At 35.2% G+C, this 27,993-nt stretch overlaps 1 protein-coding gene and 1 long non-coding RNA gene across 2 annotated transcripts in view; one reads left to right on the top strand and one right to left on the bottom strand.

Annotated features, from left to right (window-relative positions):
- Nucleotides 1–8,592, bottom strand: part of LOC795051 — a 43,474-nt gene extending 34,882 nt beyond the window's left edge. The window contains exon 1 of the mRNA XM_087278618.1: nt 8,285–8,592. Within this exon, the coding sequence (XP_087134744.1) occupies nt 8,285–8,336 (52 nt within the window). The 5' untranslated portion in view covers nt 8,337–8,592. The remainder of the gene's footprint in view (nt 1–8,284) is intronic.
- Nucleotides 1–15,553, top strand: part of LOC137487363 (uncharacterized) — a 56,020-nt gene extending 40,467 nt beyond the window's left edge. The window contains exons 3-4 of the long non-coding RNA XR_015505672.1: nt 12,882–13,088; nt 15,428–15,553. This is a non-coding gene — a long non-coding RNA (uncharacterized LOC137487363). The remainder of the gene's footprint in view (nt 1–12,881; nt 13,089–15,427) is intronic.
- The last annotated feature ends 12,440 nt before the right edge of the window (nt 15,554–27,993 follow it).

Genomic DNA, 27,993 nt, shown 5'->3' with positions numbered 1-27,993 from the left:
AATATGTACAATGACTAAACAACAAGGTCCACATTATATGGCATAATACTGTAGATAGATAAAGAGATGTCTTCTTGGTTTTGGTGAAATTTACCTGCTCTTCACGATCTAATACATTTTTTATGACATTATGTCAAATCAAATCATAAAAACCCTGGGTAACACTTTATTATTAAGGTGTCCTTGTTACACGTTCCATGTACTTAGTATAGTACATATAGTTAATAATGCATAATTACAAAACCTGCTTTCTAATCCTAACCGTATGTTAGTGTGTGTAATTAATATATCTCAGTATTTAAATAAAGAGTTACACTGTAACAAGGACACCTTAAATAAAGTGTTACCAAACCATGTGTATAATAGAAATAAGTAAAAAGATTCTGCTGGTTAGCAGAATGTCCAACACAATCTCACGGCAATTCGTAACTTTTTGATTTAGTGGCTAATTCGTTTGAATTTGTACGATCTAATTCGTACAATTTAGTACGATTTGCTCATCCCCCAATGACGGTTGTGTTTAGGGGTGGTGTTAGGTGCCACGCCTCCTTTTTAAAATTGTACGATTTCATATGACTGAACTGAATTTGAACGTATTAGTCACTACATTGACAAAACGTAAAATACTTGCGTTTTCTCGTGAGATCAGGTTGGAATGTCCTTGCCATGTTAAAAATAACAGGAACTGTTTAAACAATATTCATTCATTCATTCATTTTCCTGTCGGCTTAGTCCCTTTATTAATCTGGGGAATGAATCCCCAACTTATCCAGCACATTTTTAAGCAGCGGATGCCCTTCCAGCTGCAACCCATCTCTGGGAAACATCCACACACACACACTCATACACTACGAACAATTTAGCCTACCCAATTCACCTGTACCGCATGTCTTTATACTGTGAGGGAAACCGGAGCACCCGGAGGAATCCCACGCAAGCGCAGGGAGAACATGCAAACTCCACACAGAAACGCCAACTGAGCCGAGGCTTGAACCAGAGACCCAACAACCTTCTTGCTGTGAAGCGACAGCACTACCTACTGCGCCACTGCTTAAACAATATATTATATAATAAATTTGTCTTCAACAGTATATTTCTGGATCATATATATATTTTTTCATTTTTAGTCCAGAATGGATACAGTTTGCATCCTTGTTTTTTTTATCTCTTGTAATGTAAGATAGTTTTAGTGTGAGAGCAGGCACTTAGGTCCGCCATATTTTCACCAAGGTCCAATCCATCTAAAACTTCTGATAATACACCCCACAATAAATAAGCACTCTCAAATTCATCATTTATTCATTAGCAGGAGGACATTAATGAGTCACTGATAGTTTTAACTGTACTCTAAGTGGCCATAATCAATTTTTAATTCTAAAATATTTTATGACATGCTGATGCTCTAATATTTTAGTGCAGTATGTTTCTAAAATATGTTTTTACTCTTAAAATACTTTAATGTACATTTTGCAATATAGTTTCATTAGTTAATGTTAGTTAAAGCACTGACTAACACTTAAAAAAATGACTTTTGCTGCTTGTTCAAACTATTTAAAGTGAACTGAAAAAGACAATTCTTAAGTTTTTGAGGGGACAACTTAATTGTTTTATATTCAATCCACTTAAATTTGTAAAAACCATTAAGCTAACTTGATAGATTTGTGTTAGAACAACATGAAAGAACCGTGTGGAACCCAGCATTTTTACAGTGAACATTAACTAAGACTTGTACAGCATTTATTAATCACAGTTATAAAAAGTAGTATTTGTTAACATTAATTAATGTACGGTTAACACAAACTAAGAATGAAAGACTATATTGTCATTAATGTTAACAGAGATGAACAAGTGCTGTAATATGAATGTATTTGTTTTTTGTTTGTTCATGTTAGTAAATGCAATGGAACCTTATTGTAAAGTGTTACAGTTTTTACTCTTGCATTTCCCATTTCTTGTGTTTATTCTGATCCACATCTCGCTCATCATGCACAGTCAGTGTGTTCTGGATATTATCCAAGTCTACAGTCCTCAAAAAGACCTTGAGTCATGCCCACCGGCATCTATACTGCCCCACAAAGGCAAAATCCAGACATCAACAGACGAAACTATAGAAAAAAAGTTTTGGGATTATTGATTCATCTGCTTTAGGAACGTTTTACAGCCGAATTCATCTGTCACAGCTGGCTCAGTTTTGAGTAAAATATACATTTACATTTACATTTACATTTAGTCATTTAGCAGACGCTTTTATCCAAAGCGACTTACACATGAGGACAAGGAAGCAATTTACACAACCAAGAGCAACAATGAATTAGTGCTATAGGCAAGTTTCAGGTCTGTAAAGTCTAAGAAGGGAAGTATTAGTAGTATTAGTTTTTTTTTTTTTTGTTTTTGTTTTTTTGTTGTACAGTTAGTGTGATATTCAGAGAGGCAATTGCAGATTAGGAAGTGTAGTTACTATGTTTTAATTACATACAGCAGTATAGACTGTAAAAAAAGGCAGGGTTCCACACAATTCATTCATGTTGTCACAACACAAATTGATTAACGTAACAAATGCAAGTAGATTGAACATAAAACAATTAAGTTGTCCCCAAAAGTATCTAAAATACGTATATTGGATGCTATTATGATAACAATAATTTTGCGATATATTGTCCAGCCCTAAACCCAACCACTTTCACAATAAAAATTGCATGGTTATAATGTTATATACAGTAGCTAAGGTTCACCAATGCTTATCGGGGTACAGTTTGGTCTCTACCTTCAAAAAAAAAAATCCTAGTTGCTACACTGTAAAAAGTAATTAGTTACTTAAGGCGAGTAAACCAATTGCCTTAAAAGCAACAAGTTGACTTTACAAAAATAATTTAAGTAAACTCATTGTAACTTGGAACTGTTAAGTTGACTTAATTTTTATAATTATGCTAATTGTACTCATTTCTTTTAAATAAAAGTAAACTAATCACTTTTTTACACATGTATTATATCTGTGTTTTCCCCAGCTTTTCTGTATCAAGCAAAATGACAGTAACTAAAATAAATCTGCTCTGACTCCAGTGTTTCTTGTAAATTCAATACAGACTATGTGTAGATTTTATAGACTTAATGATGCACCAAATGTGTAATATTGTTATAATTACAGCAATTATTTGAAAACAGATGTGCTAAAATACATTGTAAAATGGGATTAGTTGACTTTAAAAAAGTGAGTTCAATTAGCATAATTATAAAAATTAAGTCAACTTAACAGTTCCAAGTTACAATGGGTTTGCTTAAATTATTTTTGTAAAGTCAACTTGTTGCTTCTAAGGCAATTGGTTTACTCACCTTAAGTAACTAATCACTTTTTACAGTGTAGTTGACAGTAATTAGCACAAGATTGTCTAAGTTGACAGTAATTGGCACAAGATTGTCTATTATGATCTTAACAAATCACATTTCAAAGTGAAACGACTGTGAAATTTTGATTCTTTTTCATTTTTTACCCAAGTGCTGTTTAACCGAGAAATTAAGCACAATACACTGAAACAAAATCATGTCTGCCAAATTGTTGCAAACAAATTAAATGTGTTGAATTTAAACACACAATATAAATTTAGTAATTTTTAAACTTGTTTAAATTCAGCCCAAATAAATTGTTTACAAGAACTTAACTTATATGAGCGGTAAATGAGCAGTTTTCCATATTTTGTGATTCATGTTTTTATTTTTACCCATTTATTTATGCTTTTGAATCACATTATGGGACCTTGATCTTCATTCTGACAACTTTCAAGCATAAAAAAGTTGAAAAAAGGGACTTTAATGAACATTTTAATAGTTTAATGGTGATAATAGTTTATTAAACTAATAGTTAATAGTTTAAAATATACAGTTACTACGTTTTAATTACGTACAGCAATATAAACAATAAAAAATGCAGGGTTCCACACAATTTATTAATGTTGTCCCAACACAAATTTAAGTGGATTGAACCTTAAACAATTAAGTTGTCCCCAAAAATATCTAAGATACGTATATTGCATGCTATAGGAATAACAATCATTTTGCGATTATCCAGCCAGCCCTAAACCCAACCACTTTCACAATATGTAAAAATTGCATAGTTATAATGCTATATACTGTAGCTAAGGTTAACCAATGCTTATTGTGGTAGAGTTTGTTCTCTACCTTAAAAAAAAAAAAATAGTTGCTAGTTGAAAGTAATTGGCACAAGATTGTCTATTATGATCTTAACAAATCACATTTCAAAGTGAAACGACTGTGAAATTTTGATTCCTTTTAATTTTTTTACCCAAGTGATGTTTAACCGAGACAATTTTTTAACATAATACACTGAAAAAAAATATGTCTTGCAAACAAATTAAATGTGTTGAATTTCAACCAACAAATTACATTTTGTAATTTTCAACTTGTTTAAGTTCAGCCCAAATAAATTGTTTACAAGGGCTTAACTTATATGAGTATATATATTATATATATATATATATATATATATATATATATATATATATATATATATATATATATATATATATATATATATATATATATATATATATATATATATATATTATATACTTTCGAATCACATTATGGGACCTTGATCTTTATTCTGACAACTTTCAACCATAAAAAAGTTTTAAAAAGTGACTTTAATGAACATTTTTAATAGTTTTAAGTGATTTATTAGTGATAGTGATAATAGTTTAATGAACTAATAGTTAATAGTTTAAAATATACAGTTACTGTATTATTTATTTTGTACAGCAGTATGGACTGTAAAAAATGCAGGGTTCCATACAATTCATTCATGTTGTCCCAACACAAATTTAAGTGGATTGAACATAAAACAATTAAGTTGTCCCCGAGAATCTCATTTTAAAAGGGGACCTCAAATTCACTTTTATAAGGAGTTTAAACACAGTTGTGTAGCAACAGTGTGTGAATATAACCAGCTTCTAATGGTAAAAATGTATACATTTTATTTATTATAATTACACTTCATAAAAAAAGTCCCATTGTACATGTCATCAAAGGGAGAAAGCCTCACCCATTAGTGATATTTCCCTCATTAGCGTAGGACAGTGGTCCCCAACCACTGGGCTGCAGACCGATACCGGTCCGTGGATCAATACTAGGCCGCACAAGAAACCATTAATTATTTCTGTTTTATTTATTATTTGAGTTTGAATGATCTTTTATTTTGAAAAATCTTTTATTTTGAAAATTGACCGTGTTCTGTCACTTACGTTTCGGCTGAGGGGAAAAGGCCCAGTGAAGAACCCGCTAATTACCAAGGAATAGATCCGCAACCCATTTGTCAACAAATCAGGTGAATCCACTATGTCTGTGCAAGAAGATCAACTGCTGGAAATCGCAAATGGAGGCCTTTTAGAGGCCGTTCGCATATCGCGTCTTTTCTAGAGTTCGCGCAAGTTCAATATTTCCAATAGAGATGGAAATGTGCGGTTTGTGCACGCAAGCAGTTGAATGAATGCCGCACCGCAAATCACGTGACAAGAATTGACCGTTCAGCTTGTATGGAACATACACATTATCCCCCTGCGGGTAAATTGTCAAGCGTTGACCAGACAATAATACTGTTTTTGAATCTGCCACTATGCTGACACATAGGCATTTGTAGCTCCGCCCTCTTTTGAAGATATCTCATTGAAATTTAAAGCAACAGTCACTAAAACGGCACAATTAAGATCAAAGGCTAAAAGGGGCAGTTATAAAACATTATTTGTGTGAGCTAAAACTTCACATACACACTTTAGAGACATCAGAGACTCATTTTACTTCTTGTAAAAAGTGGCATAATAGGTCCTCTTTAAATACGTAGTTTGAAGAAGCAGCAAAATAATATTTTAAGTATAGAATCATGCAATATATTCTGTTTACATGTCAGTCCTATCCAATGTACCTATCTGAGTGTGACCATAATCGAATCATTTCCTCAGATAGCGTGTTAATGCAATCTTACAAGCATTCAGCGTCATGGAAAAGCTGCAGAATGAACCTGACATTGCAGATTCATGTCTGTAGAAAAGCAGCGCACAAACACGTTTGATTTAATTAAACCTTGTGTACGCCATTGTATATCTAGTCATTTAGCTGTCAGGGAGCTGTTGTACTGCAAGATGTATTGGCTGCTCATTGCACCCTGTACGATTACAAAACATATGGCTGTCATCTCATTTAGGCCACTCTAAGTGTCTGTTTGTTATTCTCAAGACCTTGGAGTTCATGTGAAGGTCAAGTTAAAGGAAAATGAATTGAAGTCGATTTAAGTTCTTTGGTTAAAAGTTTACTTGGATTACAAAGTCTGTTCTATAGCTAAAAAGAGCACAAGCAAAAATGTTTAGAAAACAAAAGTGTCCACAACATAGTGATATATAATGTTTCAATATTTATAAAAAATTTGAATATACACATTAGCACAATAGCCCTAACTTTTTACTACTTGCAATAGCAGATTGCTCATAATTTTTCTATACGTTTTTTTTATGCTAATTTGTACAACTATATATATATATATATATATATATATATATATATATATATATATATATATATATATATTTATTTATTTATATATTTATATTTATACAACTATACAATGTGATTAATAAAATTGTTATGAAATGTATGTATACAGTTTATTAAAAATTATTATTATTAAATATTAAGAATATTACATATATACAAAATAATACATATCTAAGTATAAAATATATATTTTATAAATTATGAATACATAATTACTATATGCACACTACCGGTCAAAAGGTTGAAGTTGTCATGTTTATTTGTCATGTTTTCTTTTTTAAGAAAATGATTCTGTTCATCAAGACGGCATTTATTAAATATAAAAAAAATGAATTGTTAAAAATTTATAAACATTTTAAATGACTGCTTTCTTATTGTATGTAGTTTCAAATCAAATTATTACTTTAGTCATTATTGCTTTTATTACTATTACCATTAATAATAATAATTAATATTAGAGTAATTTCTGAAGGATCAGGAGTACTCTAAAGAGACAGGAGTAATGAAGCTGAAGATTCATCTGTAAAATCACTGGAATAAATGATTAAATTAAACAATAAACTATATTTGAACAGTTATTTTATAGTACAATAACATTTCACAATTTTATAATGTGTACTGTATTTTTGATAAAATAAATGCAGCCTTGATGAGTAGGAGAAGCTTATTTTAAAACATTTAAAAATCCTACTGACCCCAAACTTTTCACCGCTAGTGTACATTTTCAAATTAAATATATATTTTCATTACATATCACTGAAATTTTCAAATTAAATGAAAAAAAATTAATAAAATAGCACTTTACTTTAATGAAGTGCAGTATGGTAGAAGGAAACACAAAAGATAACCTCTTACGATTTAATACATACAGTTGAAGTCAGAATTATTAGCCCCCCTTTACATTTTTTTAAATTTTTTAAATATTTCCCAAATGATGTTTAACAGAGCAAGGAAATTTTCACAGTATGTCTAACAATATTTTTTCTACTGGAAAAAGTCTTTTTTAATTCGGCTAGAATGAAAGCAGTTTTTAATAATATAAAAAATAAACATTTTAAGTTCAATATTATTAGCCCCTTTAAGCTTTATATTTTTTTCAATAGTCTACAGAACAAATATCGTTATACAATAACTTGCCTAATTACCCTAGTTATGCCTTTAAATGTCACTTTAAGCTGTGTAGAAGTGTCTTGAAAATATTTGGTAAAATATTATTTACTGTCATCATGGCAACAATAAAATAAATCAGTGATTAGAAATTAGTTATTAAAACTATTGTTTAGAAATGTGTTAAAGAAAAAATCTTCTTTCTGTTAAACAGAAATTGGGGGAAAAATAACCAAGGGGGGCTAAAAATTCTGACTTCAACTGTATATCCAAATAATACAACAATTCCTAAAATCCCGATCTCGACATTGTAAACAAAAATCCCTGCAGAAGCCGTTAATAAAACACTGCATAACTCTGTCGACACACCCACATCCTCATAGCCACGCCCCCTTTACTGCAGACACACCCAGATCTCTCACAGTGCAGCGTCATCTCAGCAGCGAAACGCAGTGATGCTTGTCAACAAGCTCAGCACCAGTACTGTCCCACTAACACACACTTCCACAGCCCGACTGCAAGAGGTGCTGAGCGCCGAGATAAAAATAGCACAGAGCCTGCAGAGTGAGACAGAAACAGAGAGAGAGAGAAGCAGAGCAAAATAAAGAGTGATGCCCACCCGTGGCTGATGCATGCCAGTTGGGGAATGCCAGATGAAAACAGTCGCACATGATGGCTGTCTATCTTGTCCAGTCTTTCAATAGAGATTCGTCCTGTTTCCTCTCCCTCTCGTCCTCCGAGGCTTTAAAAAAACCTGCTGCTTCCTTTCTTTCCTCTCAGTCTTCAAGTCCAGATGCAGAGGACAAAATAAAGTCGGTGAATGCTGATGAAGATGAAGAGAGATGTCTTGCTCTGTCCTCATTAGTTTGCACTCTCTTCTCTGCTGGAATAAACTAAAGCTCACTAACACACTCTTAAGGGAGGTATGGCTGACTTGGGATGGAGGGTTGTTCTAAACAAGGCAAGCCCCTCCTTCTGAGCATCTCACTCCACCCTCATGATCACTTCTGGCCAATGGCTGCAGAGATGCTCCGGAGAGTCTGGGAGATGATTGGATTAGGGTGCAAGAAAAACATTCCACCTTTATAGGCATGCGGCAGAGATGCGTAATTGAGTTTGCGGAGAGACAGAAGATGTTTTGATGTGTTCTGGGTGACAGGAGGGGAACTGAGGATGCGGTCCGTCAGGTGACTCCACTGATGTGTTTAAGTGCAGCTGTTCGCCTGAGCTTGCCTGATGACACTCATGAACTTCTGATGTGTGTGTGGCTTTTGTCTGTTTGAGGTGTTTGGGGGATGTCGTTGTTTTTTTTTTTCTTTTTGTACATGACTCAGACTTTCTGAGGATATGGCCACTTAGTCCACTCCTAAATTATTTATCGTTTCATGTCCAAGAATAAAAAATGAGTACCAGACTGTGACGTAAGCCTGAGAGCGCCTGATTCGCCACGCTGACTACAGCAGTCATATTTTTTGGCCTTTGCAGATCTAAATCAGTTTTTTATTCGTCATATTAGATCACAAATCCAGTATCTTCTACATCTGATGGGGGAATTGGACATTGCTGCAGTCTCCTACAATAATCTCTCATGTATCTCCTCTACACTCTTTAGAAAAATGGTTGTAAACAGTAGCAAATTAGGGTTCTTTAGCTTGTAATAATGTATCAGAACTCTTTTTGATGCTAAATAGAACCATTTTCATGAACAACCATGTGTAACCCTGCCAGGCCTACGCCACCCAACCCGCTCCGAGCTGGTATCGAACTGCCGACCTTCCGCATGGGAGTCATTTGCTCTAACAAGGATGCTAAAGACCATTGCAACCTTTAGTGGTCAGAGGAGTGGGGTTTACCTGCACAGCACTTACTAGCTGGCCTCCGTTACACATGCTTTGATAGTTCTATACACCTTATTCTTCGCCGACGAGTGGCTGCAGCCATTTGAATTTTTTTGGCTCGAGACTTCCTGTCTCATTCACTTCTATTCATTTTTAGACATTAATAACTGCTCGTCTCGCTGTTTGATGTTGCAAATTTCCTTATTATATTCTTCTACTTGGTCTATATAGTCATGCAAACATTTGTTTGTAGAGCAAGTAGTTAGACCGTTTTCTGCCTTTATTATTCCTAGTCATTTGTCCCATAGGCGACTGAATTGGATGTTCTAAAACAATCGAGGTCAATAGAGGGCCTTGTAAATATTTGATTAATATTTTTCATTAATATTAATATTGGTAATGATATTATTATGTAAGTATTGTGCGTTTATATAGTGCATTTATTGTGTATGGCCACACATTTATTTTGTATCTCCACACCACCACCAGTGTGCACTGTGCAGCATCCACTTCACTATACTTGGGCGCCCATGTTGGCTTCACTGACACCACTTCCAGCAACCTAGTTTTTCCCAAGTGGTCTTCCATTCTGGTACTAATCAGACTCAGCCCGGTTAATATAATTAAATTATTACTGTTAATATTAGAATGATTCCGTCTGGCCCTGTTCATCAGTTAAGTTCACTCACTTTTTAATTTTATTTTTTTTACAGCTTATAGTCTTTATTGTGTAATTAATTATATGCAATAATAATTATTCCCCAGCCAAAACCAGCTGCTTAAACCAGGCTGGACAAGCTGATTTTAGCTGGTTTTAGCTGGTCATTTTCCAGCCTGACCAGCTAATACCAGGTCTATATTTATATATATATATAAATAATAAAGTGTCATTCTAATATTAACAGTAATAATTTAATTATATGTATATAATTATAATAATATTTTTTCTTCTTGACAAAAAGTCTTATTTGTTTTATTTCTGCTAAAAAAAAGCAGATTTAATTTTTTAAAACACCATTATAAGGCAAAATTATTAGCCCTTTAAGCTATATATTTTTTTCAATAGTCTACAGAACAAACCATCGTTATACAGTAACTTGCCTTATTACCCTATCCTGCCTAGTTAACCTAATTAACCTAGTTAAGCCTTTAAATGTCACTTTAAGCTGTATAGAAGTGTCTTGAAAAATATCTAGTCAAATATTATTTACTGTCATCATGACAAAGGTAAAATAAATCAGTAATTAGAAATAAGTTATTTAAACTATTATGTTTAGAAATGTGCTGAAAAATCGTCTCTCCGTTAAACAGAAATTGGGGGAAAAAATAAACAGGGGGCTAATAATTCATTTTATTTTTTTTATCAATATTATTTTTCTGTTTTTTTTTTTATCTCACAGCCTATGTAAAGGTTAATAAAAGCTAATTAGGTTTCTATTTATATAGGTTATAATGAAAATAAAATAAAAGAATACAAAAGCATGTTTTTTAATTGATGTGAACTTGTAGCAAAATTGACAACATTTCTACAACAGTTTTTGGGTGAACACATCTGTAAATCACAACTCGACATTAAACATGAATAAAAAATAATTAATAAAAACTAGATTGGGCCACACAAATTACAAGAGAAAGAACAGGAGATCGAAGATGGGTGTGAAATACGGGAGACTAAAGAAATTCCTAGGGAGACTAAAGAAATATATTTCTTTTCTGCAATATATATTGCGATATAAGCACAAGTTCACCAGATGTCTTTAATCGTTTGGTAAGAATTCATAATTTTAGATTGATTGGGATGATATTGTGTGGGAGGATTTCTGCGTAAAATATAATAAACAAATTACAAACACAGATGAATACAAAAGAGCAATATGTCGAATGAAATAAACAGTGCTTTATAGTTTCCAGACAAAGATTGAATAATCAAATGTAAATCTTGTAATTACTTTTAAAATTAGTTTAAAAAGAAATTAGTTTAAAAATGTAAAATTGTTGCCTTAAATAAGTTATTAAATTAATACATTTTTATATTATAATAATTTAAGTTTATAATATATTATATTATAAATATAAATATATATATATATATATATATATATATATATATATATATATATATATATATATATATATATATATATATATATATAATTAAATTATTAATGAACTATGTGGTTCGTTCATCAGTAGGCCCACACAGAATCTGCGCGTGCAGAATTACGCAGATTTACTGCAGAATTCCGCAGATTTCTGCAGATTTTTAGCCCATTATTAATTCTGTTTATTTACTTGAGTAAATGTGTAAATCTGAATTTATTCATTTTTGATTCAGTAATTTATTACTTTTTATTTAATATATTAAGGTTTTAGTTATGATACTCCCAAAATAATTCTGCAGAAATCCGCAGATTTTTACCAAAATTCTCCGCAGAAATAGCAAAAAACGTCCGCAGATTCCGTCTGGCCCTGTTCATCAGTTAAGTTCACTCACTTTTTAATTTTCTTTTTTTTTTTTACAGCTTATAGTCTTTATTGTGTAATTAATTATATGCAATAATAATTATTCCCAGGCTGGGAGATGACCAGCTAAAACCAGCGTGACCAGCCTTGCCAGGCTGGGACCCCAGCCCAAACCAGCTGCTTAAACCAGGCTGGACAAGCTGATTTTAGCTGGTTTTAGCTGGTCATTTTCCAGCCTGACCAGCTAATACCAGGCTGGAAATGGCTGCAAACCAGCCTGGAAGTGGCCAAAACCTCTCTAAAACCAGTCTGGTTGACCAGCTAAAACCAATCAACCAGCCTAGGCTGGTTTAAGCTGTTGTTTTCAGCAGGGTTACTCACATTTTTAAAGTAACGTCAAGTAATAGCTTAAAACACTGTATAAAACCAACAAGTAGTTTCAAAGTAACCAAGCATGTGCATTGTGAAATAGGACTATGGAGAAAGTTTTAAATGTTATTAATTCTGGTTTAGATGTAGTTTTTATCTGCCATACTCTTAATGTGATTGCTATTAGATTTTTGAATAACAGAGTTCTTACTTTGTTACAGTCAAAACAGTCTGAAATTGCCTTAAAGTAGATTTCATTATGATGATGTTTGGGCAAGGCATTACATTGATTGTTCCTATTTGAATCCAAACCTGTTTGAGTTTCTTCATTCTGTTGAACACAAATGAAAATACTTTATAGAATGTTGGAAACCGGTAGCCATTGATGTCCATTTGTTGGATATCAGTTTCCAGCACTCTTCAGAACAACATTTGAAGTGTTAACATGTTTCCCCTGTATGAGTGCACGCACTCATGTTTGTGGCTGTCCTGTCTTAAGGCCTTGAGTGTTTCATATTCAGCGCAGATGTCCATCTCTCTTTATAGGTCTGTGTCTGAGAAAGGGAGTGGCAGGATGATACTGCATTAGCCACTGGCTGCTGCCCAAGAAACTCCACACCGAAATCAATTTAGGCACTTGAGAAAAACAGAGTGTGCCCTGCCACCATCTTTGCCTGCGCTTCTTCTGCCAAGATCGCAGAGGCCTAGCATCTTCAGCCATTATGCACCACATATTCTGTGAATTCCGAAATGGTAATTCATCCTCCTCATGATTTATAGTGTGCATTTGTTGCCACTTCTTCAATTCCATAGAGCAGTCTTCAGCTTATAGGCTGGAAAGTTAAATAGGTCGGGAATCAAAAACACTTGTATTTTTTAGCTAATGCTAATGACATTTCATCGTTAACAAAAAGAGCAGAGCAACCTGTTTCTTTGGCTCAGTGGTTTTTGTAAAATGGAGACGTTATTTTTATTCAAAACAAAATCTGGGGCTTTTTAGCATTAAACATCAAATAGGCCTATTATAATATGGCCCTCTAGAATATTTGGTTCTGAATGATTGGTCACAAGATTCCAAGGCAGGCCCGGATTGGCTAATCGGGAGGACCGGGAGAATTCCCGGTGGGCCGGTCCGTTTTTTGGCCGCGAGGGCCGGTGTCCCTAGTTTCAGAATCTGTTGCTCTCAGCAGTCACACTTTTTAAAAATAATTTATTTATTTACTTGACCACAGCCTTCTTATTCATTATTTTACCGCAGCTCTGCTCTTTTTATCTATTTTCTCATAGCCTCGTGAGCAGGATGCAGCCTGCAGATTAATGATGGTATTACTAGATAAGTCACCATTCAACATACAGCTGTTGTGGTACAGTGGTTAGTACTTTAGATTATGCCAACCTGGGTTCGGTCCTTGTCTGAGTAACAATTTTTTTTTTTTCCATTTTTATTGTTCAGACATAATACTGTAAGGGTTGTTGAACATTTTAAGATCTAAAAGAGCTGTTTTCTCAAAAAAAGACGTGATAGTGTTATTAGAAACTGAATTGGAAATAACCTTATTTTAATATAGTCAGTGGTGAACTGAGGTGGGCCGGTCTGAGGCTTGAAACTCCAGGGATGATAAAGAGTCCCACTCCGGCCCTGTTCCAAGGTATGCTATATAGTAGGGAAAATAATATGCTTGGGGCATGATTAATGCAATTAAATGAAAATGTATTCGTGTTAATTACAAGTGGGACAAAAAGGATACTTTTTTATTTTACTTTTAACTTGATTAATTGTAATTATTTATAAACTGCACGGTCCCACTTTATATTAAGTGGCCTTAACTAATATGTACTTACACAGGAGTTAATAGTTTGTTACAATGTACTTATTGTGTAAATACATGTATTTATTGAGTACTTATGCTTGATTAAATACCTGTATGAAATTACATCTGTAATTAACTTCTGTAATTACATTTGTAAATACACTGCTGACCATTCCCTAAACATTAACCCACCCTTAAACCTATCCATACCACCAAACCTGTCCATAACCCAACCCCTATCCCAACTCAAGAGCGCCACAAATGTTCTCAATTACATTATAAACACAGTAAGTACATTGTATTTATTTTTGAGGCAAGTGCATAGTAGTTAAGGACACTTAATATAAAGTGGGACCAACTGCACTTATGAAAACAGCAACTGCTCTAAGAAACAGACACTAAACAGAGACTTCTTTAAGTAGACCTCAGTGACCTTTTATTTAATAGTTTTTTTTTTTTTGGATTACAGTTTTTCATAAAAGTATTTTCATAAAATGTTCTCTGAAGTTTTGTAGTACACTGGAAGTGCACACTCAATTCAATTAAGTGCACTTGATTTTCTCAAGAGAGATCTAATTCTTTTAAGAGCGTACAGTAGAAAGCAAACTCTAATATGTTCCTGGAACATGCATTCCATATTATACACAACAGAAACTGACTGGACTGTGAAAAGCAAATGTTGTACTAGGGATGTGGATAAAAGGCAGACTGTAAAAAGTGATTAGTTACTAATTCAAAGAGAGTAAACTGTTGCCTTTAAATCGACAAGTTGCTTTTACTCAAATAGTGAGTAAATCCATTGTAACTTGGAACAGTTAAGTTGAATTTGCTAAAGTTTCATAATTATGCAACAGTTTTACTTATTATAGCCTCTTTAGGCTCACAGCCACATTAGCCAGAGCTAACTGTGCCAAATATTTGCCAAAAGTGGCCCACATTTGTTTTAGGTTAACTGGGCCACATTTGTCAAATCTTCTCTGGGCACTATAGGCTCAAATCCACATTAGCCAGAGCTTACTGTGCCGAATATTCAGCAAAAGTGTCCCACATATTGTCACGGTTGCAGGTTTGTGCGCTTTTCCGGAGTGTATGTTTAATCACGTGGGTTTGTTTTGTTTTGGTTGTCCATGTGTATTTGTTATGCTCACGTGACATGACGAAATTCAGCGGGGCTGATTACACACCCGCTGAGGCTCATTATTAGCCCTATATCAGGGCAAGGTTTCTATGTTTCTTTGTCAGTTCGTTACATCTGTTCTCATGTGAGTTATCTGTGCTCAGGCCCCTGAGGAGAATTTTCTGGACCCTGTTTTCCTGTCTGTTCCTGCCCTGTGTTCGTCGTCCTCCTAGCCTGTCACTTTCTTTGTTTGTTTATTTGGACTTGGTCAAATAAACTTTATCACTTGCACTTGGATCCTCTTTGACTCTTATTTTTTTAACGTGACACATATGTTTTAAGACAACTGGGCCACATTTGCCATATCTTCTCTGGGCCACTATAGTCTAACGGCTGCATTAGAAAAAGTTTACTGAGCCGAATATTTGCCGAAAGTGGCACACATATGTTTTAAGATAACTGGGCCACATTTGCACCTACACGTGTGAGCCAGTTTAGGTTTAGACCAAGATTACCCTATGCCACTATTTTGCCGACTGTGGCCCACATTTGTCCTCTGTCATTTGGGCCAAATTTATCATTTTCCTTTATCATTTACATATCATTTTTTAATGCAGGGTGGATCAATGGTTAGCACGCTAGTTTGAGTCCCGGCTGGGTCAGTTGGCATTTCTATGTGGAGTTTGCATGTTCTCCCCGTTTTCAGATGGGTTTCTTCTGGGTGCTTTAGTTTCCCCACACAGTCCAAAGACACTATTGGATAAACTAAATTGTCCCTAGGCGAGGCAGTGGCGCAGTAGGTAGTGCTGTCGCCTCACAGCAAGAAGGTCGCTGGTTCGATCCTCGGCTCAGTTGGCGTTTCTGTGTGGAGTTTGCATATTCTTCCTGCCTTCGTGTGGGTTTCCTCCGGGTGCTCCGGTTTCCCCCTCAGTCCAAAGACATGAGGTACAGGTGAATTGGGCGGGCTAAATTGTCCGTAGTGTGTGTGTGTGGATGTTTCCCAGAGATGGGTTGCGGCTGGAAGGGCATCCGCTGCGTAAAAACTTGCTGGATAAGTTGGAGGTTCATTCCGCCGTGGTGACCCCGGATTAATAAAGGGACTAAGCCGACAAGAAAATGAATGAATGAAATTGTTCCTAGTGTATGTGTGTTTGTGAATGAGAGAGTGTGTGGTTTATACCCAGTAATGGGTTGTAGATGAAAGGGCAGCCGATGTGTAAACCATTTGCTAGAATAGTTAGCGGTTCATTCTGCTGTGGTGTCACTTTATAAATAAGGGACTAAGCTAAAGAAAAATGTATGAATAGTCCTTTTAGACTTCATTGTTCTGTTGTCCTTTTGTCCGGTGCGTCTTGCTGCAATATCGCTGTTGTCTTTGCATGAAACTGATACTCTGCATTTGTATAACACTGCACGTTTTGTCAAATCTGCATCTCTTGTAGGAAGTGCTGAAAGGGCACAAACAGACTGCATGCAACATCCCATACCAGGAAACCATTTGTAAGATTCTTTGACACAAAAAGTGCTTAACTATACCTTGCATTGCACAAAAGTTGACAGCCCCTTAATCTGTTATCCTAATTATCCACATTGACTTTATAAAGCCTGACATCTCAGCCAACTGCATTCCCCAAAAGCATTGTAAGTGCTATGATGCTTCTCAGAAATGCAGTCATAGTCTTAATCAGGGGCGTCACTAGACCCCATTTAAGCCGTCTTTCCACTGCACACAACAAACAACAAGCAGATTTTCAATGTAGAGTGATTTGGGAGCTGCATGGAATTACGATCATCGTGGCGTAGCGCAAAATGTGGAGGCCCCCCTGCAGGGATCACTGATGGGGCCCCCTGATGAAGGGGGGGGGGGGGGGGGGGTTCACAAACTGAGGAGCGATCACAAACCAAAAGTGGCGAGAGCGTCAAAGTAGCCAGAAGTCATTTATTTTTAAAGAGAGCCGGCGGCGAGAAAGAGCGCGGCGCGTCTTCTCCTGTGTGGGCGTCGAGGAGAGTTGAAATCAAGTCAACTTTATGGTATGAGCTATAACGCGGTTCGGCGGCAAGCAATCAGAATGAAGTAGTCCACCGCTTAAGAGGTGTTCAGAGAACACAGACCTCTGAACTTTGGTTCCGACTACAGTTGTTCCCAAGAGTTTGATTATTGCAGTTGCCGGATTTACAATTATTGTAAATAATAATTGTTTACCCGCGGTGCGTGCCCTGCGGGCCGGTACGCTACGCCACTGCTCGTCATGCAGAATATTCAGATCGGATTTGAACTGCGGATACGTTGAAATATTTGTACTCCTGTAACTAGACCATATGCGACAGACCGGATGTGATGTATTCCAGTGTTGTCCAAGCAGATCCGTGCACGCAAGATGAGAAATACTATTTTTTTCCCGCTCACTGCTTACACGCCTCTCATGCTTAGTGAAACCTGCGTAAAAATCTTGGTAACACTTTACAATAAGGTTCATTAGTTAATGCATTTACTAACATGAACTAATCATGAACAACACTTGTACAGCATTTATTAATAATAATTGAACATTTACTAATGCATTATTAACATTCAAGTCCATGCTTGTTAACATTAGTAAATGCACCATGAGTTAACATGAACTAACAATGAACTACTGTATTTTCATTAACTAACGTTAACTAACATGAATAAATACAGTAGTATATCTATTGTTCATTGTTCGTTCATGTTAGTAAATGCATTAATTAACATTAACTAATGAACCTTATTGCAAAGTGTGACCACAATCTTTTATGCGGAGGTGTCGGCACGCAGTTAGTTTTGCAAGTTGACAAAACAAAGTTTAAATAATATGATGGTGATCTTATTTATACTAAGCATGGCTCCTGATAGAGTTTTTGTATGAAGATAAAGGAGGGACGATGAGTCAGGGAGGTAAGACTTAATAAAAACCTCTCAGCCATGAGTCGGGTGTAAGACAACACAGATAATTCTATAAAACTCTTATTTTATTATATAGAATTGTCTATATTGTCTATAATATCATTCTTATAAATTAATATTCATGGAAAAGATTTGTTAAATGATCTTAGCATCACTCCAGTTGTGTCTTTAGGTTTTTTCCAATTACATTTATAAATATATATATACGGTTGAAGTCAGAATTATTAGCCCCCCTGAATTATTAGCACCCCTGTTTATTTTTTTTATCCAAACGGCAAGAAGATTTTTTCAACACATTTCTAAACAAAATAGTTTTAATTACTCATTTCTAATAAATGATATATTTTATCTTTGCCACGATGCCAGTAAATAATATTTACCTAGATATTTTTCAAGACACTTCTATACAGCTTAAAGTGACATTTAAAGGGTTAACTAGGTTAATTAGGTTAACTGGGCAGGATAGGTTAATTAGGCAAGTTACTGTATAACAATGGTTTGTTCTGTTGACTATCGAGAAAAAAATATAGCTTAAAGGGGCTAATAATTTTTACTGTAAAATGGTTTTTAAAAAATTAAAAACTGCTTTTATTATAGCCGGAATAAAACAAATGAGACTTTCTCCAGAAGAAAAAAACATTATCAGACATACTGTGAAAATTACCTTGCTTTGTTAAACATCATTTGGGAAATATTTAAAAAAGAAAAAAATATTCAAATGGGGGCTAATAATTCTGACTATATATATATATATATATATATATATATATATATATATATATATATATATATATATATATATATATATATATATATATATATATAAATAATATTTTTCGTTTTTTTTTTTTGCGCTCATGCATGTTGCGCTCAGTTTCACATTCATTAGGATGTACAAAGAATATGCGTGGGATTCGGCATACGCAGTGTTTCATACATCTGAATTTTTTTCTGCGTACGCACATTTACAGCTTTGTGCGTACGCAATGTTTTAGTATGATTTCCACACAAGTCTTCGTATATTAGGCCCCAGGTCTGAATCCTCCATATTTGTACACTCAAGTTAACCAGGGCTGCCAACTTTGGCTAACTTTGGCCCTTAAGTCCCGCCCACATTTGTTTTAGAAAAGCGAACGTAAATTTAAGAAGCGTAAACGAAACTTTAGTTTACTTGAAAATCATGGTTGTTGTCTGGTTGTTCGGTGTTTGCGATCGTCCTTTGTGTGGCGTGAGAACATGAAAATAGTGCCATTTGCGTGAGTCTCACTGAGTTAACGCTGGTGATTGCAGTCGGGAGTGTAGCTTCTGTTTCTATGGTTTTGGCGGCATTTTAGTAATATTATTATGGGCCAGACACTCATCGCCTGAAGTATTCCAATGGTATTTGGAAAGTAACTGTATTCTTAATACCCTGTTTAAAAATAGTAACTATAACGGAATACAGTTACTCATGAATAGTATTCTAAATACGTACCGCTGGTACATGTATTCCGTTACTCCCCAACACTGCTATTAATTTATTTGTGGACAGCTCTTGTATTGACCGATCTTCATCGCATGTCATAATTCACTCATCTAATTTAGTCCTCATGTGACTTTACTGTGATGGTATCTTAATTCCCCATCTGAATTCCATCATGAATATGTGTGGGTATGTTCTGACATAACCACTGACAAAACCGTAGCCTTACTGTCCTGTGACCGCACTGACAAAAGTTAACGATTGAGTTAAAAGATGGATGAATCAGTCCACTGTTGACTCCTTTTCCCCTGAACTCTGAGGATAAGGTTGGCATGCTTGGAATACTTGGTTTGTTTTGGAAATTAGATCCGGGGAGAGGGCAATTTTTGCTAAATCACAAACAGTTTAATCTTGTTAATGAGGGTTTTCTTAAGGTAATTGCAAACGCACACAAGAATATAGAGATGTATATTGTGTAAAGCAAATTATATTGAGTTGAGCACAATAAGGCCATTCATTAGTATATGCCATGGGAAATGTTGAGGAAATCTGAGGTTAATTTTGAGGAAGGTTTTACTGTGGTAAAACATGCATGCGATAAGAAGTCAAATGAATTTTAGAGCTAATTGAATTGCTCAGGGAAGATGGATAAATGTTTCCCCTTGGTTATCCCACATGTTATTCAGTGTAAAATTAAGCCCAAGATGAGCTCATGTGTTTAGGAGAGAGGTCAAAACCATGCCACATTTCTGTACTGTAAGTCACTTCTTTGTCACATGTAGAAATGGCAAAAGTACACAAATCCTTTACTAGAAGAACAGATCCTCATGTTTAAAACGACTCGGGTATAAGTTGAAGTAATGATTACACTTTTGTACTAAAGTAAAAGTAAAGAAGTACGACATCAAAAATGTACTTAAGTTAAAAGTACCCATTACAACTACATGTTTTAGTTTCACTTGGGAAATATCTGGTTACCCCCAAGTATTAACATCCTGACCCATACAGCGTTCAGCTTGTAGTTTTGCTTCAGTTGGATCAAAAACAACAGCTGCCATTCATGTTTATATACTTAGTGTCTCACATTTTACATTGAATTCTGTGTAATATATATATATATATATATATATATATATATATATATATATATATATATATATATATATATATATATATATACATTTATATATATATATATATACATATATATATATATATATATATATATATATATATATATATATATATATATATATGTGTGTGTGTGTGTGTGTGTGTATGTATATATATATATATATATACACACACAACAGTTCTGTCTGGTTCTCGAATTTGATTGTCAGATAGCCGTGATATATTTAAGTAATATCAGCACCTGTACAGCCTCTTTACCTTTTGTGTATTACTCCGCCCACATACAGCCAACAAAAAGCAGACACTACAGATCTAAAGTTTAAAAGATGCTTGCTCAGCTGTTTAACTGTCAGCTTATGATTTGTATCCAACGCGGTAGAAAGTATTTCCTCATACAAAAGGGTTTTTGAGACTCTCCATGTTTGATTTTGTTTTTATGTACACAATTATGCCGTCAAACTGTTGTATAAACGCAATATCACACTCGTAGCAGTGCAATATTGCTGTATATTGGCACTGGCGGGGGCACTAAGGCACGCCTCCCACCAGTGCCGATGTACAGCCATATCGCACTGCTACGAGTGTGATATTGGTCATATATATATATATATATATATATATATATATATATATATATATATATATATATATATATATATATATATATATACGCATCCGCTGCATAGACATTTTTAAACATATTTCTTTTGCTAAAATAAATATTTATCGTATTTGACTGCTATTTTTTCTTTTTATTCAGCAGCTCTCCTACACAATTCATTATTTTAGTGTTTTTTTTTTTCAGGATATTGTTGGTATTTTATTTAATGAATAAACATTAGTTCTGTTAATACATTCATTCATTGCTAAAGGCTGCACAGGCATGACTACAACCTAAAAACAGTTGCTTAATCTTTTATTCACATGATAAATTTAGGATCTTTTGTATTATATTTTTATTCATAAATTGTAAGTTGTAAAACATTTGTTAAAATTTACATGCCTTGATGTTAAATTATATAGTGAATGAAAAAATCTATTAAAAAAAATGTAAACAAAGCCGACTCCCTTTGTTTCATCTGCGTAGTCACCCTTGCCTTTCTTAAGTAATCTTTATAAAGTAGCCTACTTAAGGTGCGTGATAGCCTTAGAAGAAAAAGCTGCACGCTATAGCACGCAGGCGCGCAATGACGAAAAATGGCCGCATCAAAAACGCTCTCAAATTGCGCAATGACAAGAAATAATGTAGATCGCATGACCAAACACGTGAAAACAAAAGTAACGAGCCTCATTTAAAAATGTAAGGGGTAGAAAATACAGAATTTTTGTAAAAATGTAAGAAGATGCAAAAGTAAATTTGTCTAAAACAAATAACGGAGTAAAGTACTGATACCAGAAAAATCTACAAAGTATTTGTACTTCATTACTTCCCATCTCTGCTCACAGATTTTTTTTCAAGCAGGTATATTCAAACGCCATTTTCACAGAGGAACTTTTCTCGAAAATTCAATGATTGTAGATAAACAGCGGAGTCTGACAGATTCGTTCTGGCTGAATGTCGTGCTGCAGTTCGACATTTCTCTTCCTGCCTACATTTGCTTAGATTTGAAATAAAAAGAAAGCCTGAGGGAACACCACAGACTATTGGACTCCACTCACTCCACTTATTCTCTGGACTTATTTGATGCGCATTGATGAAGTTATACCTGTTTCCCTTTACAGTGAAAGACTTCAATTGTCTGTCTGCTTCTATCATTCATTTCTGTTTGACAAATCGTGCTGCTGTTCCCCGGTGCTGTTTGGGAGTCTCGTAACTGCAATAATCACAGTCCCACCTCTCCAATATGCGCAGACTTACATGAACTCTGTTGCTTCTCCGTTTTAAGTTTCATACATTTTTAATCGAAGGTTTCTCATGTTTTGCTGAGTCGCATAATTGAAATTTGGTGTCTGTCTATGTCAAGGTGATCATGGCGCCAGTCCTGCTTTTGTGTGGATGCTTATTATTACACTGTAAGACCCAACGGTTAACTTTATCAAATGAAATGTGGGTAGTTAACTCCAAATTGACTGAAAGTTAATTCTAGTCATTTGAATATAGTTTTGAACTCAGTGTTGAAGGTAATGAGTTAATTAAATACCTCATTACTTCAACTTAAATGGAGTAAGTTCATAGTACTCATATAGATTAGTTTTTTTTTAACTCAAATGGTTTGTAGCAATCGGTTTCCTCAAATGGTCTGAGTTGCCTTTACTCATTGGGTTTTACAGCACTGTTCATTTATTGGGTTTAACTGTTCTTAAATTGCTTCGTTTACTCAAATAGATTAAGTTCACAGTACTCATTAAGATTCTTTTATGAACTTAAATGCTTTGTTGCAATTAGTTTCTTAAAATGGTTTGAGTTACCTTAACTTTTTGAGTTTTACATTGTAAACTGGCCTCTGTTTAAAAAGGCAGTAACTCAACCATGATTTATTTGTGCGGCACGGTGGCTCAGTGGTTAGCACTCTTGCCTCAAAGTAAGGTTGGTAGTTCGCATGGGTTTCCTCCAGGTGCTCCGGTTTCCCCCACAGTCCAAAGACATGTGGTATAGGTGAATTGAATAAACTAAACTGGCCTTAGTGTATGAGTGTGTGGGTGTATGGGTGTTTCCCATACTGGCTTGCTGCTGGAAGAGGATCTGCTGTGTAAAACATAAGCAACATAAGTTGGGGGTTCATTTACGCAGTTTTCTCCAGGTACTCCGAGTGCTCCGGTTTCCCCCACAGTCCAAAGACATATTCAAGGGAAGGCCTACCATGCATTGGTTTTTCCTTCCTATCTAAAAGAACATTAGCTGCATCCCAAATGGCACACTATACACTATGCACTATGTACCTATGTGCTTACATACTCAACAGCATAGTATGTGTAGTGTCATGTAAGTGGAACACTACTGTTTTTTTACTAAGTGGAAATTCAAATTTTCCATATGATGTTTGACTGTTGCCAAATTAGCTAAATAAAAGACCAAAGTACCAAATAATACCTGCCATGAGTATAACCGCATTCATCATCATTGGTCGAAAGCTACGTGAGCAAAGCAACAACCATTGAGTGCAAAGTGTCAAACATTCCACACTTCACATTGACGGTTGAATAAGTGCATCATCCGGGTATTTAAAGTGCACTGAGGGTCCTATCATACACCTGCCGCAAGACATGGTTAGTGCGATTTGTTGCTACAAAGAGACCAACGCAACCCTAATTTTCACGTTTTGCACCACGTTGTTTGAATAGCAAATCCATTTGTGCCACTTTGTAGACTCATGGGTGTGCTGGTCTAGAAAGTAGGCTTGTTAAGGCCCCCCACCCCCCGCTCTTCACATATGTGGCATGACTTCCACAACCTCCTGCAAATCATCTCAGTCTCCACCGGGACTATTCTCAACTTGGGATGCCTGTAAATAGCAAATGTGCCATGGCGTGCCGAAACTGACTTTTAAAGGGAATGGGAACTACTTAGACTATTTATACTACAAAATGGCACAGAATAGTGCACAGGTATGTGATTTGGGACACACCTGTAAATTTAGCCAACTTTTCCTCTATTTCATACATTAGAGTGAGCAAACAATGACAAATTGTTCATGACGCAACTGAAAAATTAAAGTTAAAATAATATATAAATCAACATTGTTCTTTAACTGCATGTTAAATGATCTCAAAAACTGTAGCTAAGATTAATTAATAATAGTTCACCAAAAAATGAAAGTTCTGTCATTATTTCCTCACTCTTTAAGTGTTTTAAACCTTTATGAGTTCCTTTCTTCTGTTAAACACAAAAGAAGATATTTTAAAAAAAAAGTTGGGAACATTTAACTATTGACTTCCATAATATCTGTTTTTCTTACTATCAACTTTCTTCAAAATATCTTGTTTAGTGTTTGAAACCACTTGAGGGTGAGTAAATAGTGAGTAAATGTTCATTTTTGGGGTGAACTATCCCTTTAACAATAGAGACGAAAAATAACAAACATAAACAGTGTTAGTTTTTACAATTGCTAATATAATAAACTCAACTCTCTGAACCAAATTTAAAATGGTATAAGTCCATTTACAATAAAACAATACATTCATTCATTCATTCATTCATTTTCAACCGTTTTTTTTTCCGGGGCCGGGTCGCAACAGTCTTAGGAGAGAACTCCAGACTTCCCTCCCCCAAGACACTTCCTCTAGCTTCTCCGGGGGGATCCTGATGCATTCCAAGGCCAGCCGAGAGACATAGTCCCTCCAGCGTGTCCTGGGTCTTCCCCGAGGCCTCCTTCCGGTGGGGCATGCCTGGAACACCTCCCTAGGTAGTCGTCCAGGAGGCATCCAAAACAGATGCCTGAACCACCTCAGCTGACTTCTCTCAATGTGGAGGAGTAGCGGCTCTACTCCAAGCTCCTCCAGGTTGACAGAGCTCCCCACCCCATCTATAAGGGTGCGCCCTGCCACCCTGTAAAGGAAATTCCATCTGGCCGATTGTATCAGAAATCTTGTCCTTTCGATCATGATCCAAAACTCATGACCATAGGTGAGAGTAGGAACGTAGATTTGCCTTTCGGCTCAGCTCCTTCTTTACCACAATGGACCAGTACATCGACGTCATTACTGCTGCCACTGCAGCAATCCGCTTGTCAATCTTACGTTCCATCTTTCCCTCACTCGTGAACAAAACCCCAAGATACTTGAACTCCTCCACAAGACCTTACTCCAATGTGAAGGTGGCAAACCACCTTTTTCAGGTGGAGGACCATGGCCTCGGACTTGGAGGTGCTGATACTCATCCCAGCTGCATCACACTTGGCAGCAAACCGCCCCAGTGCATGCTGAAGGCCCATGTTTGATGAAGCCAACAGAAAAACATTGTCTGCGAATGACAGAGATGAGATCCTCTGGTCTTCGAACCGGACTCCCTACAGCCCAAGGCGCTTTGAAATTCTGTCTATAAAAATTCTGAACAGCCCCGCCGGAGTCCAACATGCAATGGAAACAAGTTTGACTTATTGCTGGCAATGCGAATTAAACTCCTACTCTGTTCATAAACCAATACATTTAGCATCTTATGTATAACGCAGTTTGGCTTTAGACACGTATATAGCATTATAGTCTGCATTATTGAAGGTTACTGATGATATTTCACTCTCCATAGTTTCAGATTTAGCCATTCTGCAATAAAAAATAAGAATCAACAGACAATAATATTCAATTTCATCACTTGGAAGTATGGTTGATATCCAGTAAGTGCACCAGTTATTTCCCTTCCTATCTAAGACAAAGAACAATCTCTGTTGATTTAGGTAACCTTTTCTCTACTTTGGCTCAGTTACAGTGTGGTGTTCCCCAAGGGTCAGTCTTGCAACCCTTATCATTTTCAATATATATGCTTCCTCTGTTTTATTTTCTAGAACACTGTTATTAGGCCTTTATTTTGTCCTGGCATTGTGTTTGATGTTGTGAGAAAACGGCTGAAAGTTTTAAGAAATATGTATCAGCATTTCAGAATAGCAACAAGCTGACTTTCACTTTGAAGTAAAGGAACATCCCACGGGACAGTGCTGAATGCCTCAAAACTACAACCCCTGTGTGACCCAGACATAACCCAAACTGTGGGTCATGACTTGAGAGGTTAACAAAGCTGGAATTTATGGCAGGACTGCCATTTTAAGACCTCCTGTATCCCAGGCCAACGTGCAAACGTGCAACTTGGTAGGAAGAGCACAATACCTTGATTTCAGCACGATAATTCAGGAGTTTCATACCAAATAGCTCCATTCATGTAAGGCATTTTCAAGCATTTTCTAGCTCCAGGTTTCTAAATGTTCTAGTTTTTGATCTCAAGAAGCTGAAAACTACTTGATTGACTCTGCTTCTTCTGGCAGTGCAAAATCCAGTACACCAGGGCTGCTTTCAACCCTGTTTCAAAACGCTTTCATTAGGAAATAGTCCTGCATTGATTCCCCTGTTCTGATGCAACTGTTGTGACTATAACAGCTGAGAAGGCCATTCTTTGTGTTCATTCTAAAGAATTTTCAGACTGGACTGGAAACATGTTGTTCAACCTGGAAACCATAGAAACATGTGCACCAGCTTGAGCTTGAACATGTCCCAGGACTGGTGTTCAAGCAAAACAAAAGTGAAGTTCTACTTCACTGATGTTCTTTGAAGGCTGAAGATGATACTTTAGTACAGTGGTAGGGAACTTATGGCTTTCGAGTTTTTTCCAAAAAGACGTGGCTCTCCAGTTGTCTTCCTTCAATAATATTTTTTATTTAAAAAATATAACCTTCACTAAAAATCAGTTTCTTATCGAAAATACAATTACAATTCCCTCTTTATGATATTTTTTTACAGCAAAATGAATAAGAACTCTGTTAACAATAAAAGGACATTATTTCTTCATTCGTGGATTTGCGCAACGTGATGCTTTATATTTATGCTTGAGTTGTGCTTGGGCATAAATTATATATATATATATATATATATATATATATATATATATATATATATATATATATATATATATATATATATATATATATATATATATATATACACATATATATATAATTATATATATACACACACACACACACACACACACACACACACACATACATACATAGTTGAAGTCAGAATTATTACCCCCCCTGAATTATTAGCCCCCTGTTTACATTATTCCCCAATTTCTGTTTAACAGAGAGCAGATTTTTTTAACACATTTCTAAACATAATAGTTTATATTAATAGATATTTTATATTAATAGACATTTTTCAAGACACTTCTATACAGCTTAAAGTGACTTAAAAAGGCTTAACTAGGTTAATTAGGTTAACTGGGCAGGTTAGGGTAATTAGGCAAGTTATTGAATAATGATGGTTTGTTCTGTAGATTATAGAAAAAAATTTGCTTAAAGGGGCTAATAATTTTGTTCTTAAAATGGTGTTTAAAATTTTTTAAACTGGTTATATTCTAGCTTAAATAAAACAAGACTTTCTCCAGAAGAAAAAAATATTATCAGACATAATGTGAAAATTTCCTTGCTCTGTTAAACATAATTTGGGAAATATTTTTTAAAAATTTGAATGAGGCTAATAATTCTGATTTTAACTGTATGTATATATATAATAGAAATGTACAAGTAGAAAGATGATAACAGGACTCTGCTGTGTGTGAT

This window comes from Danio rerio, chromosome 13, assembly GCF_052040795.2.
Source record: "Danio rerio strain M-AB ecotype USA chromosome 13, GRCz13ab, whole genome shotgun sequence".
Classification (NCBI taxonomy): Eukaryota; Metazoa; Chordata; class Actinopteri; order Cypriniformes; family Danionidae; genus Danio; species Danio rerio.
Note: the sequence above shows the minus strand (reverse complement) of the source record. Positions and strands in the feature narration are given on the sequence as shown.